Here is a 16,188-nt window from a genome sequence, read left to right on the forward strand (position 1 = left end):
GGGGGGAGGGGGGAGGCTGGGAAGGGATGTGAAGGGTAAACAAAGGAGGAGGCTGCAATGCTTGGTAAGAAATGTAGGCATTATCCTGCCCATGTAATTGTAACTCCTCTGTACAGTATGTTCACAAATAAAATAAAATTAAATTTAAAAAAAAAAGAAATGATAGAGGCTAAATAGCCTCATCTTTGAAACTGCAGAACAGGTGTTGGCTATCTCCAGAAACTCTCATGGATGGTCAGCATGCCCTCTTTGAGAGGACAAATATTAAATCAGAAAGCTCATGAAACACACACACACACACACACACACACACACATACACACACACATACACATAAATAAAGGTGACTGATATCATAGGCAGATTATATACTTACTGTTTTCAGCACAAAATAGGAACCTGTACAGAATTTTAAGCAGTTATACTTTTTTCTAAGCTTCCAAATAATTTCACAAATCTTGAAAGCAAGATATGGATTTTAGTCTAATTGTTATCCCAGAACCTAGGAAAGTGACTGGCATAGACTTGTGTTTAGACACATTTAACTAACAACAGATACTATTTCTCCTAACATCCTGCAGGAATGAAATGGTCTGGGAATGGCTCATTAACAGTGTGCAAGAGAAAACTAAAACCTTGATTTGCTGACACCTGAATTTAGTGTAGCCATTGACAAGGGAAAAAATACAGAAATAAATCTGTAGTATAGTTAATATTATATTGTAATAAAATTCAGCAGAATTTCTATGGAATGAACCTTTCTAGTTGTCATCTGTTCAAAACTCTTTAACAAAGAAGTATCTCACTGCCCTTACTCCAGGAAGGCCATATTCATGTGTATGTCCCAGATTGTTCATTCACAAACCATGCCACAAGAGCACTTACCTGGATAATTTCAAAGTGTCACTGTAAAAGAGACTGCAGAATACTTAAGAGTAGCTGAACTATGACCTTTAAGTAATGTTCCATCATCCAAACTCTCTCCAGCCTGCAACACAGAAGACAGTGAAAGCAACCTACCCAAAGAAGCTTCGGTGAAAACAGATTTCTCTTCCAGACACATAACTGTAATCTTAGCCTTGGCTTCCAAAGACATTCTGTGATCTTTAAAGACCACTGTAATTCCCATTTTGGTTTAGTTGCTTTGGTTTTTGTTTCTGGTTTTTTTTCCCACCAGTTTAAAAGTTGTTGCTGACGCAGAGAGTTACTACCTATGCTTGTAGTCATAGTTTATCTTCATGTATATGATATGAATCTGGAAAATGTCTATTAATAAGCTTAAAAGAAGAATTAAGATAGCTATTCAGAAATTCTATCTACCTATCTGTCTGTCTGTCTCTTTCTCTATGTCTGTCTACTTACCTATATCTATATATAATATGTATAAATTTATTTATATCTCTGGAAGTTTTAAGACAAAAGTTCCCAAATGAAAGAAAATCTCTCTCTGAATATGTTAGCCAGAGAGGAAAAGAATGTGGACACCATTCTTACCCATGTAATAATGAACATGGGAAATTCAGGAAAAAGTTTTTTGTATGGTCTTACAGAGATTAGATTATAAATGGGAGATGTGAAATGCTACAGTTGAGACCGGTGACAAAGTAAACTGTCCTCTATTACCAAAGTAGAGCAGTGATGTCAATTCTTCAGTCATTATGTATAATTGAAATATATTCCTGGTGACAGATATGCAAAGGCATACTCAGATATATATGGCTCCAAAGAGTTTGAATAGAAGAACTTGCCTTATAAGAATTTCATGATTTTATCCAGTTTAAAATAAATTTGCAGTGATTCTCTTACAATAAAACTAAAGCATTTTTCTAGGCATCTGTACCTGTTTTAGAAGTCGAATCTGTCCTCTCATTCAAATATAATATGATCTTCTAGTTATAGTGTTTCTCAAAGTGTAGTCAATGGACCATTGTAATTAGCATCATCTGAGAATTTGCTGAAAGTGGAAATTAGGGTAGACACAGTGGCTCACATCTATAAGCTAGCTGCTTTGGAAGCAGAAATCTCCCAAGAGGATATTGATTGAAGGCCAGCCTGGGCAAAAAGTTAGTGAAGGCTTTAAAAATCTGGGTTTTGTGATTCATGTCTACAATTCCAACTAAACAAGAGGCATAGAAAGAAGTACCAGAGCCCAAGGCCAGCCCTGGGCAAAAACAACAAGACCGATCTTATTTGTAATAATAATAACAATAACAACAACAATAATAATATAACCTAAAGTTGGTAAAGATGTGATTCAAATGGTAGAGTCCTTACCTAGCATTCATGAAACTCTGGATTCAAATCCCAGAACTAGTAAAACAAAAAAGTGGTAATTATCAGACCTCATTCATGACCTACCAAACCAGAAACTCCAACAATGAATCTGCTATAATGCCTAGTTTAGGAACCACTGCTCCAGAGCAAGCCAAGCTCAATAATGATATTTGGGGGGGGGGAGTGAGAGGGTATGAATGTTTAGTACACGCTGCTGTTTACTCAATAAGACAACCATGGATGCACAATCAGATGTTTGAATATGCTGCAGATTTACAAAATGCATGTGGTATACTTTGATACATTTGATTTCTATAAAAACATTTGAGTATGATTCTAGTTGACAAAATAGGATTTTAATTTTGAAAAGTGACACATAATATTGCTAGCTTGTGCCTCTTCAATTTTAAGGTAATTATAGTGAATGATGGGGTCACTCAGGTATTTTACTCATAATTGCAAGTTTGAATACAGTAGTAGGAAATTATTTCTATTTAAAAGTGTTTCAACCTTATGAATATTGAGTGAGGAATGCCTTGTGCACTTTGACATAATTACATTAACTCAGTATTTAGCATGTGTTACAATTCAGAAGACTCAAGAAATAATTACAATAATATATATTAACATGCACTTTTTCATGTTTCTGAGAGGTTCAGTGAGTTTTGTGGGAGGAAATTGTCCATTTCCTCTAACATGTTATTGAATTACTGTTTCAACTAAATTTACTCAAATGGAGGAAAATGTTAATTGAATATTTTATCAATGAATTGAACCTTGAAACTCATACCTAAAATTCTATTTTCACATTAAAACCTATATTGTTTTGATAATTACCTCTCTATATATGTACACATATATTACCTTCATATGTGTACATATATGTATAATCACATTTTATATAATATTTAGGCTTATATTTGAAAATGTATATTTATATAGACTATTTATTAATTATATATCATTAGGTAATATTATTCTTACATAACACTAAGTAAGATTTTAGAAATATTTGCTTTTACATTCTATTTTTCACCTAGATGATTTAATTAAAAAATACTCCCTTTATGTGTATGAGCTTTTGAAATAACTTTGCTTCTCCAATCGATTGTTTTTATAACATTTTGCATTATTTGTATTAGTACATATTAATTGTACACATACTTTTATTGTGATATTTCCACATAGACACATAGTGGATTTTGATGAAATCCACCCTTATTTATTCTTTCTTACAGTCTCCCCATTTTATAATATTATTATCCCTAGGCACAAACTTTATACGTTGCCTTTTCAAAAATTGTGAAGAACTATTTTATATCTATGTGAATTTCTTTGTAGCATCTTTGAGATTTTTATACAATTTTGCCATTCATATAGGAGTATTAATTGGTTAAGCATGATAGAACAAAATATTGCTATGAATTGTGACTTCAGTGTGCTTTGTTAGGAAGCTTAATGCTTTGGTAATTTCTAGCAAAACATTAAAATTCAGATATTTTACTTCCATTATTATGATTGTCCCCAATATTTTTCCCAATACTTTGGGGAGAATTCTGAAGGTTCCATAAAAAGGAAAGCCCTTGCTAGTTCTAAAAGTTAGTCAGTATAGCTATTTTAATTTTCTTATCAAAATATCCTGCTTTTTCATGTATATTTTGTTATAAAATATATGGTTCTTGTCTTTCTATACTGTTGAAAGCCACGGGTGGGTTCGTAAGTATTATGTTAAAGACGTGTTTGCTCTTCAACCTTTACAAATGCAATACATGCAGTTAAACTCTTGACCAATAGGTGGTGCTAGAAAGTTTAGTATGTGTGCCAATAGGCCAAGTAACTGCAAACCTGGCCTGTGTTTGTTTTCTTTCTTCTAAGGAAAAAGTATCTGGGTCCAATCCTCAGCACCACAAAGAAAGAATGAAAAATATATTGGGAAGCAATATGCGTGTGATTAATCCTGGCTGTTTGTTCATTTATTCCTTGTCCAGCTCAGACTAAAATAGTGCGGCTAATTGGTGGTAGTGGGCCTCACGAAGGCAGAGTGGAAATTTTCCATGATGGCCTGTGGGGTACCATCTGTGACGATCACTGGGAAATACGCGCTGGACGAGTCGTCTGTCGGAGTCTGGGATATCGAGAAATTCAAAGTGTGCACAAAAGAGCTCACTTTGGAGAAGGTAATCTGAAACTAATCCTTATAAACAATAGTAAAATGTAGGAAATCTGTAACCTGTGAAGCCAAGTAGACACAGAGGCAACTAGGATAGAGAAAAGAATCCCATCTGAGGCCTGTTGGGGCTAATGAATCCACCTGGAACCATTATCTCTGATGATTATGGACCAGACGTTAAGGTAGGAATTCAACCTGAAAGGCCCAGATAAATGCCCTAAACAAGGGCCTCAACTGTTTTGTTTTCTTTGTGTGAAGTTCAGAAAATGTCTCTCCCTTCCTTCTTTATTCTTTCTACTTCATCCTGCTTTACTGAAATAAATCCTTGCTAACATTTCACCTTGTGAGACTCTCCTTTCTGTGAAATGCTTTGCCCTCTCGATCTCAAGTTCTGCCAGTTGTGTGGAACTGGACAGCGGAGGGCTCCCTTTTACCTTTTACTTCTTCAGGAACTATTTAACATAGACAAAACTAGAATGATTGGTAAGGCAGAAATAAGAGGAGTAGGGAAAGTGAATTATTGACAAGCCAGTATATACTGGCTGGCTCAGCTTACACTACTGGGTCTTTTAAAGATGTCTGAGAAATGATACGGGCTTCACTTGGTGTCTCATCCATCGCATTGAGAGAAGGATTCAGCCAAACGTTGTGCTGAGCACCTCCAGAACGCACACACTAGATTTCAATTATATCCTTTATCTCTCTAAGTGAATTCCCTGCACCAATAAAAAAATGAGGCAAATTTAAGCAGGGATCCCAAATACAGAAGTCTTCAGAGACTAGACAGATATTTTAATTTCAGGAAGACACTAGTGATTTGAGGAATAACAAGCAGAGTTTCTGTACTTAGGTTGAGCTCCTGATCACTAGTTTGAACTTATGCTTTTAACAGTTTGAATAGAAGAAACAGAGTAATTAGAAAATACCCATAATGAGGGCTGGGAACGTGGCTTAGTGGTAGAGTGCTTGCCTAGCATTCAGGAAGCCCTGAGTTCAATTCCACAGTACCAGATACACAGAAAAAGCCAGAAGTGGCACTGTGGTTCAAGTGGTAGAATGCTAGCCTTGAACAAAAAAAGAAGCTCAGGGACAGTGCCCAGGCTCGGAGTTCAAGCCCCAGGACTGGCAAAAAAAAAAAAAAGAAAGAAAATACCCATACTTTGCCACAATTAGACATGTTTCCCAGATTTCCATCCCTACAACATCTTAAGAGCATCTTTCCTTGAGCTCAAAAATGGAGACCTAAAAATCATTCTTTAACCTGTGCAAATTACCTCCTAAACTGAGATGATTTCAAGGTTTTTAAGCTGCTTTTTGGAGAATATTTTAGAAAAAGAAGAAACAAAAATCCCCAAATGTTGTTCACAAAAGACTCAAATGATGGAGTCAGTCATGTAGCTCATACTGAACTGCCAGTCTGAGTTTCCCCTTGTGTACAAGGAAAGGGTCCACTTTTGTGATAACCTAGGTCCATGGACTGAACTCTATATATTGGAAATACATAATTGTATAAGCATTTCAAATGATGAGAAGCACCCATCTATGGAAGAGACAGTTGCCCTCCAGGAAAGGATGTGCAGTTCTTGTCATTGGTATCTTTCTTGGTAAATAAGCATTTTTCAATTTTAGAATAATGGTGTAGGGAAAGTTTGCATGGTCAGAATGTACCTTTGCTGCAAAACAAAATTGGACAATTTTGGACAATTTTCCAATTATTTAACCAGTAGAGATCAGCTCAGTCCATAACCAAGACAAATTATCCTAAAATACTTTTAATCAAGAGGATACATTTAGCTTTGTTTCTCTAAGAAACAAGTCTACTGATTCAGTTTATTAAGCTCTTATGCGGAGAGGACACCAGACACAGAGCAACAGAAACTATATATCTTGTTTAGTTCAGGTGAAACGAATACTCCACTTTTTTTTTTCAGAGCTGAGGATTGAACTCAAGGTCTTGCCCTTACCACAAAGTACTTTTCCACTGAACTAAATCCCCAACACCCACCCCAGCTTTGTTTTTTTTATGCAAATACAGGATTATCATGGATTTCAAAATTAGTTTTTCATTAGCATTCCAACATAGATGGGAAACACTGAGTTGGAGGCTATTTTCTTAAGACAGTGTGAATTACAAGACCCATGCTTTTCCTCGAAGCCTTTATTTATTCCTACTTATATCTCTAGAGATTTCTGGTCTAAAGCACTGTTAAGTAAAGAAATAAATAAGTATCCTGAAATTTTGTCAAGAAAATGTTTTCTCTTTCGATAAGGATTGAAATGATAGGATTCAGACTTACATGGAATTTTTTAGTTGGCTATTGGAAGACAAATCTCTCAGATTTTCTTGATGTAACTTACTACTTGGCTAATATGTCTCATTTTTAAGAACACTGTGTGTTTATAGTACTTGGTGATTCTTTATATTTTCCTCGTTTTCCTGTAATAAAACAATAAAGCCAGTCAACATGTTGCTTTACTTTTCATATTTCAAGTAACTAAAGAATTGGAAAGATTGGGAGTTTTATAACTAAGAAGATGTAACTTGCATCCTTAGCTCTGACACTTATGTTTCAGTATTTCAATTTCCTTGCTAACAAAAGGAGGTAAAATCAACAGAGCTGATTTGTTTTGAATCTTAAATATGTTAATATATGGGATATGCCCAGAACAAAACATAACTCATGGTGAACTCTAACTTTAGGTCCTAGCACCAAATTCGCCAGTTTGCCCATGTCAGGTTTGACCTCTCTCCACTCCCCCCACCATGCCTAATGGAGATATAATGAAAGGCAAAGGAAGGAGACTGCCTACCCAGTTCATGCTGCCTCAGGAAGAGACCAAGGAACCTCCTTGAAGTTGACCTCAACTTCAGCCATTTTCAGCGAACAAACATGAGCTTTGGGTTGAGTGATGAAGAATGAAGATGAGGGAGTGAGATGTATAGATAGAGTGCCCTGGTTGGTTATTCTTCTTCTAAGAGGCATTCTGAGGGAGCTGTTATGTATGGATTGTCAACATCATTTGAGGGGAACTGTCAGTTCAAGACAAACAAATCATTGCTGTTTTGAGGAGGGTGGTCTGTGCTGAGGAAGAATCCCACTGCTGCTTTCCTTTGGGGGAAGTTTCTTCATTATTCCTTGTAAATATGTACTCAGGTCTCTCCCTCCTACATTCCAAGGTGACTTTCAAAGGGGCATGTCATAGAATAAGGTCAAATACAAAGTGGAGGCAGGGATGCCAAGTTTCTCTTGCTTTTAGTTATTTTGTAAGGAGCTCATATTAGAAGTCAATGCTTTTAGGAAAAATAGCAGACCTATTCCAGTAGTTTGCTCCCCACTGAGGAGTATCAGAGCTAACGGCCAGCACACTCTATAATTACATGTTTAGTTACCATTCTGTTGGGGAAGGGTCAGATTGGTGTGGTATTGTATTGTGACAGTGATGATGTTCCAGGGGTCAAAAGGTAAATGTGAACAAAGCTGTCATCATCACACCCTTCTATTCAATATTGACTCAACTCCTATTTCAACTCTCTGGCTAGAAGTTGGTAGCACACAACTGAAGAATGATTAGGAAAAATTTTTAAACAATAAAGCAAAGAGAGCTTTGATAAAGAAATAATAAAGCCAAAGTAATTCATTCTGATGAAAAAACGTGAAAAATAATTTTCATGGGCTGGAAATGTGGCTTAGTGGTAGAGAGCTTACCTAGCATGCACAAAGCCCTGGGTTTGATTCCTCAGGACCCTATATACAGAAAAAGCCAGAAGTGGTATAATGGCTCAAGTGGTAGAGTGCTAGTCTTGAACAAAAGAATCTCAGGGACAGTGCCTAGTCCCTGAGTTCAAGACCCAGGTCTGGCAAAAAAATAATAATTTTCATGATATGCTGCATTAGACCTTATATTTTAAGAGACAAGCTTACATCATAAGTTGCTTTGAGATTAACTACGTTGAAAACCATTTTTAGGCCAAGTTATTGAGACTATTTTTCCTTTCTTCTATTTTAAATTTATAGGTTCACCCAGGAGAGGAGGGGGGAAAAAAGCAATATTGAATGCACAATAGCCAAGAAACTTAGAAAAAAATGTGGATAGGAGAATGAAAGAGAAACATGCATCAGAATTTAAATTTACTATTCTAGGAAAATAAGACTTAGGCTAATACAATATTTTATATAATTACAAAAATTGTAGGAAAAAGGAAATATAACTTTATCCCTTTTGCATAATTCTTCCCTTCCAGAATGGAATACAATTTTCTAGACATAGTTTTCTACTATCATCCTCCTTTTTTCTACCCCAGGTTTTAAAATAGAAAACCTGGCTTACCAAAGATAATCCTTGTTAGCTTTAAGAACAATTAGCTTTGCAGCTGCAAGCAAAATGATTTATTGGAATAAAGCTTAAAGCACGCTCCTTTAAGTAGGTTCTTTCATTTGCATAAAGTAGTATGTGTTTTCTTTTTCCTGACTAGACAAAAACAGTTAGATTAAGGAAACACTGAGCAGCACTGGGCATTTGTCTCACATGGGGCACGAAGGAGAGCAGAGTCTCTTCTCTCTCTCCTTTCCCACCCCTGGTTCCAGTTGGGAAGCCTATAGCACGGGTGAACATTGCCAGACAATAGCACTACCTCTGGGATTTAGTTCAAGCATCTCTGAGCCAATGTGTATTCTGATGAGAGAAGACCTTTTAAGGCTAGAGTACTCAGCTCCAAACCTGAAAGCAGAAACAGAAGTCTTAGTGGACTATTCTTTGCTTTTACATTAATGACTGACCCATTCCAGTCAGCTTACAAGTGGACTTTTCATAAAAATGCAAGGATAAAAGAAGGCAACCAAAATGCAGTTTCTGCATCTCTGTACTATATTTTACTGCATGAGTCGTAAGATTAACAAATGCATCAGTGGGTCGGGATTCCAATCTCTACATGTTGCATTCTGTATAGAAAGTTATGAAAGGTTCATGTTTGGACGTGGTATATTATGAAAGATTTTAGAGCATATGGAATTCAGAGCAAAGGTTTTGTTACAATATCAAAGAGGATACTAATATGGCATAGCCTCATTTATCAAAAGCTTACTTTGTGGTCTCTGTTAGTACTCACAGGTGCCTATGAGAAATAGGTATTATAGCCAATATTGTTATAGAAAAATTATACCCATCAGAGGTCAGAAAATTGGCCAAAATTTACATAGCCATTAAGATGGGGTAGGGGTGGAGTCTGCATCAAGTTCACATTTAACTTCACTTCCATACCACAGTCTTTCCTCTGTAGAGAGCAAGCTTCTAAAGTTTCAATCCTGAAAAATCTCAAATTTTTGTTAGACCTTGAGCTTGAACTCAGGGCCTAGGCACTGTCCCTGAACTTCTTTTGTTCGAGGCTAGCACTCTATCACTTGAGCCACAGCACCACTTCCAGCTTTTTCTGTTTATGTGGTACTGAGGAATGGAACCCATGGCTTCATGCATGCTAGGCAAGCACTCTACCACCAAGTCACCTTCCCAGCCCAAGAAGCTCAATTTTTTAAAGATCTTAATTCCTTCACATCTTAGAATCATTGAGTATCAAAAGCAAATGAAATCTCAGAATTAGTTTACCCTCACTCTTTTATTCTGCATAGACCAGAATGATGGGAGAGAAAGGAGCATCTTGGAACCTGGAAACTGGAATCCAAATCATATTCACTCCCCACAGTTCTGCTTGACTCAGGTTTTCTTTTTTTTTAACTATATATTTTTTTATTGTAAAGATACTGCACAAGGGGATACAGTTACATGAGTAAGGTAATGAGTACATTTCCTATTGAGCATTGTTACCCCTTCCTTTGTTTTTCCCCTACCATCCCTTCCCTCCCCACCTCCCTAACTTCCCCCCCACCTCCCTAAGTTGTAAAGTTCATTTTCAACACAGTGTCTTATACATCTCATTGTTACAATGGGTCAACCTGGATCCTTATTTCCGCATTTTGTTATTTCCCTTCCCCTCCCCAAATTAGAAAAATAAATGTATATACAATATGTAAGACACAGAAAGCAAAAACAGTGAAAACAGGGGTTATACCAAGGGAGAAGAACATATAAAAGAAACAAAAAAAATCACATAGTACATTTTAAGTACATTAAAAACAACAGCAAGAAAGATAAAACCTATTGTGTCCTTATCTTGGGGTTCATTTCACTTAGCATCATCTTATATGGCCATATGTACATAACTTTTGACTCAGGTTTTCAACTTCAAGTGAAAACAAAATAATTTTTCTCAAAGAAGAAGCCCTTTATAAAACACTTCCAGCTAGAAGTCTGAAAAATGATTCAACTTCATGTCATGTAGCTATGGCTAAATATCATTAAAACACATCAGTCACTTTTACTTATTAGTAAGTTTTGCTTCTCTATTTGACAGTTCATCTCCAGTCTTACTAATTTACTTTATGTCTGGGAAATGCATGAAATTAGAGACCCGTTTTCCCCATAAAACTTGTAACAGAATGAAAGATTCATAAATCAGGGATGGGGCATGGCTCAGTTGGTAGAGCACTAGCCAGTAAGACAAAAGAGTCAAATACCAAATTCAAGTTCTGGTCTCTGACCTAAAAAAAAAGGACAAAAGATAAGACAAGATCCCCAAGTCACCAAATCATGGAAGTACAGCTATATGTCTCTTTTTCCTCAAAAATGATGAAGAATAGAATAGAATAGAATAGAATTATTGAGCATGACAAAGCAACCCCACAAAACTCCAGAAACTACTGACAACACTGCTATGCTTGCCTGCTCTTAGAAACAGAAAATCTATCCATTTGTTCCCCTCTAGCCTTCAAATTGCAAAGAAAATTATACTTATAACAGCTGCATAGGTAGGTAGAATAAATAGATATATAGGTAAACAGGTGGAAGAATGATTGATCTACAATTAGAGAACAAAAGAATCTTTAAAATATACACATCAATTGTATGTTTCCACTGAGTGGAAAGAATAGGTTAGAGAAAAAAATTCCAGCAATGATAGCTACAACAACGAAGGCCTTGAATAACTGTTATTATCTAAAGGAGTAAAAATAAATTCACTTTTTTATATTGTAGATTTACACAAGGATAAAATTTTATGAATTTTATGCTACCTTTGCATTAATTTTTTAATGCTGCAAGCAATTTGGAAAGAAATGGGAAATGTGTGCTAAATAAATTTTCCCTTGGGCTCCATATTCCTGAATATATTAATGCAAAAATAAAACAACAAATCTTGGGGAAAATATTTCTGTAACTGTATTTGAGCATCTATGTAGCCAATGAACAGCACTAAGTTCTGAGTGTCCTCAGGCTTTATTGCTTAGTTCTGTTCTCTGCTATTTTGAAGAAGTCATAGACTCCTTCTGAATCTTACTTTTTCTATGAAATGGAGTGATTGCTAGTGTTTTAATAAATACTATAAGAAGTAAACTTAAAATTATGTTGGAAGTAGTTTAGTCTATTACCCTATATACAGGGACTCAGAAAGTGTTCATTATGTCTTAATTTTTTCCCGCATAGCAAACAACAGTTACCAAGAGGGGCCCAATATTTCTCTTATCTAGCCATCCTTAATGAAAAAAGGAGTAGGATAAGAATCAGAGATTCTTGATGCAAATATCTACTCTGCCACTGTATACATGACTTTGGTAGTTTCATCTACCTAGAATGTACACCCTCAGTAATAGGTCATCACAACACAGTGTGGAGTGTTTTTGCTCACTCCTGTAGTCACTCAAGACAGATTTGAGGCATGATAGAATCAAAGAAGGCAGAGGCTTGCCAGTTAGTCATTGCTTAATACATACCTCTGGATAGGAATGTTGTAGTACTATGGGCCACGTTCCTAATTCAAATCTTAGTTTCGGGTCCTTTAATAGTAAAATAGCATCTTGAAAGCACTTTTGTTAAGGTTATTTGAGGATTCAATGACATAATAGATCTAAATCACATTGGATGTTTCTGTTTGTTTTAAAAAGTATTTTCGTTATCTTTAAGTAGTTGTACTAAAGAGCTGCCACTCAACAAAGCAGTTTATGAATATAGCACACCATGATCACTGTCAACCCTTTCAACATTCTCACCCCTCCCTCCTGACTCACCCCTTCCCTCACTTTTCTTAATTTTGTATGATATGTATTGATTTATTTTTGCAATCTGACAAAGCAGCTTATGAATACAATGCATCTTGATCTTTGTCACCACCTTCAACACTTTCATATTGCGTAGAAAATATTCAAAAGTGGGGCTGGGAAGGTGGCTCAGTGGTAGAGCACTTGCCTTGCATGCATGAGGCCCTGGGTTCAATTCCTCAGCACCACATAAGCAAAAAGAAAAAAGCCAGAAGTGGTGCTATGGCTCAAGTGGTAGAGCGCTAGTCTTGAGCTGAAGAGCTGAGGGATAGCGCCCAGGCCCAGAGTTCTGGCCCCACCACGGGACCAAAAAAAAAATTAAAAAAAAAAGAAAATATTCAAAAGTGTAAACTTCAGTTCTCATTACTATTACCTCAGCCAGTTTCTGAAAAATGTGTGTTTACCTGTCAGTATGCTAGTGACTAAGTAATTTCTTTCCTCCTGTTTACATGGTCCTAAACGCAATGGGGACAATCTTACTTGCAATTTTCTTTTCCTAGATTGTAAAACCTCTACACTGCTGAGACCTAAGGCTAATTGTTTGTTTTTCCACTGTATTCTACAGAATACTGACTATAAAACTTCCTACTATCCAGAGACAAAGATTATTGCACCACTACATTCCATGGCTTTCACCCAGAACACTGCTTCTACTTATTTATCTGCTTTATCAATGTCTAGAAATGCAATGACTACAATACAATACAATATTACACACCGCTTTAACTTCTTTCTGTATTAGCATGTGTCTTCAACTATTTGTTCAATTGTTATTTGCCTCTAGTTTTGAGTAGCCCTTTGGTGCTTTCCAGAATTTTCTATAAAGCTTTAGCAACCTGAAAGGAGATATACAAATACACTCATACACAAATACACTCATACACATAAACGTAAATGTAAAGGGTAAAATATCCTCCCAAATCAAAGCAATTTGAGAACCAAACATTCTTGGCAAAGTTTCTAGTTTTAAAATCATATTTTTCTACCTCATCCTGGTGGCCTGGCTTAAAATTTCAAGTCAAAAGGTTCAGTCTGTTATAACTATCACACTGAATGCATGAGTCTTTCTGCCTACTGTTACTACTGTTGAAATTGATCCATCCAAGAAAATGTTTGTTTTCTTATTATAGAAACATTGTAGTCTGGGGATGTAGCTCAGTGGTAGAGCACCTGTCTGACATGTCACAGGTTTCATTCCCAAGAACAGAAAAATGGACTAATCATAATGGAAACATGATTTGGATTCTAACAACTTAATTGCTGTCATACTAATGGAAAATATGTGTCTAATCACCTTGACAAGGCAAACCAAAATATAATTTGCCTCATGTTTGGATCTTTCTAGTTAAGCACATAATGATTTATATAATATATATATATATACAATAAATAAATACATACAATCAATTATATAAAATATTATACATGCTATATATAATAAATGAATGGCCCATTTATGCATGGAATAAATTTTTTTCTGTTTAATTCCAAGAACAAATAAAAACCCTGCATTTCAGAGAAAGCTCTTCATAGGCACATTCTTTTACTTTTCCTCCTCCCTGACAGATTCTTTTCTCTTTTGTCCAATGTCTCCCCTTCTGCCAGACAGAGTTCCAAATTGCACAATTGATGGTGCCATTTATTTTGGTGACTGATAATAAAAATTCAATATTTTTATTATTCAGTCCAACTTTCTATCTAACCTCCTTAATAAGTATTTCTCTGGTGGTTAATATATCTTATATGTTATATGCCTGGAGACATCACCCATTTTCATACTGTCCTTACTTATAAAGAATAGCTCTTTTATGGGCACTGGAATGCCTCATCAATTTTGTTTAAGGTTAGCTCATGTGTTATCCATATATTGAGCTAAAATATCATCAATAGCTGTTTTTATTTACATTTGCATGTGTTATTATGCAACTATATACATTGTCAGCCATGTACACATTGTTATAGTTATTGACCTCACAGAATATTCAAAAATTAAGTGAGGGTAATATCCTTATATATGCCTCATTGTGAAACCATCTTTATTTAGTCTTTAATAGCTTCATAGAGAGCTGTTTTGAAGTTGAAGTTATTTCTGAATGTGTATTATGCAGTGCTTGAAACAGGATACTTTGTAAGCCATCTCCAATAGTATTAGTGCCAATTCAATTAAAAATAAACAATATATTTGGTAAACCAGGTCATCTAGGCTAATACACTACAAACTGAGAAGGGACAAAAAGGGTGTTATCAAGTTTCCCTTCCTGCTAGCAGTTTTTATGTTACAGATAGGACAAAGTCTGTGACATAGAGGACAACTTGGATCTACAGACTTTCACAAATTCTTTGTGATTAAATCTCATTTCTTTCCTTCCTTTGTAGATTAATAAAACAAACACTCATTACATCTTTAGGAAAAAATTAAGATCTTCTTTAATCTCTGCATTCTCTGGACTGCTTTGGTACCTCCATTATTACTTTGTATTGTAGTAGTTTCTATGTTGGCAGAATATATAGTTTTGTAAGACAAGAACCTTTTAATTTTAACAGAGCACAGAACTTGCATGTAGACTATGGTTGACACTTTTGTGTTTAACTAGTGAGTAAACTAATGTTTTCTTTTTTCTTATAACTAACATAAACACCTTATAAACATGTATAACTAATGTAGTTGTGCGTGTGTTTTTGCAGGTACTGGTCCAATCTGGCTAAAAGAGGTGTTTTGTTTTGGGATGGAATCTTCTATTGAAGACTGTAATCTCTATGGAAAATGGGGTGTGAGAGCCTGCACCCACTCAGAAGATGCAGGAGTCACTTGCGTTTTATAATAAATCATATTTTCAATTACATTGATGAAATCATTGTCATAAAATATTTTTTTCACTCGTCACTTCATGAGTATTTAAAGATTTAATGATATTGTCCAAAGAAAAATAATATTTAAATATTATTATTTTTTGAACTGCTTATATTTTACTTTTTTTTAATTGTGAAAATAGTGTACAGAAGGGTTACAATTACATGGGCAAGATAATGAGCACATTTCTTATCAAGCATTGTTGCCTCCTCCTTTGTTTCCCCTTCCCTTCCCTTCCCATCTCCTCCATCCCTACCAAATCCTCCCCCCTCACCAAAGTTGTAAAGTTCATTTTTCGACATAACGACTTGTACATCTCATTGTTGCAATGGGTCCACCTGTATCCCTATTTAAACCATTTGTTTTTTCCTTTACCCTCCACAAATTATACCAACATCAAATACAGTGAAAGCAGGGGTTATATCGTGGGGGAGGGACATACAAAGCAACAAAAAAAATAATCTTATAAATATGTTAGAAACAATCACATGAAAGAAAAAAACATTTGAATACTTAACTTGGGGTTCATTTCCCTATTTAAATATTATTGGATAATGAGGCTGGGCAGGTAGCTCAGCGATAGAGCACTTGCCTTGCATGCATGAGGCACTGGGTTTGATTCCTCAGCACCACATAAGCAGAAAAGAGCCAGAAGTGGTGCTGTAGCTCAAGTGTAGAGTGCTACCATTGAGCTGAAGAGCTGAGGGACAGCACCCTGACCCAGAGTTCAGGCCCCAAGACCAGCCAAA

The 16,188-nt window shown here is 35.8% G+C and overlaps 1 protein-coding gene across 3 annotated transcripts in view; it reads left to right on the top strand.

Moving 5' to 3' along the window:
• Positions 1-15,428, top strand: part of Msr1 (macrophage scavenger receptor 1) — a 64,418-nt gene extending 48,990 nt beyond the window's left edge. For 2 of the 3 annotated variants that reach the window (XM_013026608.1, XM_013026600.1), the window contains exons 9-10: positions 4,263-4,451; positions 15,274-15,428. In XM_013026608.1, the coding sequence (XP_012882062.1) occupies positions 4,263-4,451; positions 15,274-15,410 (326 nt within the window). In that variant the 3' untranslated portion in view covers positions 15,411-15,428. Of the gene's footprint in view, positions 1-4,262; positions 4,452-6,375; positions 6,827-15,273 lie in introns of those variants that run through there. The other variant, XM_013026615.1, reaches the window with a different exon arrangement.
• The last annotated feature ends 760 nt before the right edge of the window (positions 15,429-16,188 follow it).

The sequence above is a fragment of the Dipodomys ordii genome, unplaced genomic scaffold (genome assembly GCF_000151885.1).
Source record: "Dipodomys ordii isolate 6190 unplaced genomic scaffold, Dord_2.0 Scaffold4, whole genome shotgun sequence".
NCBI lineage: Eukaryota > Metazoa > Chordata > Mammalia > Rodentia > Heteromyidae > Dipodomys > Dipodomys ordii.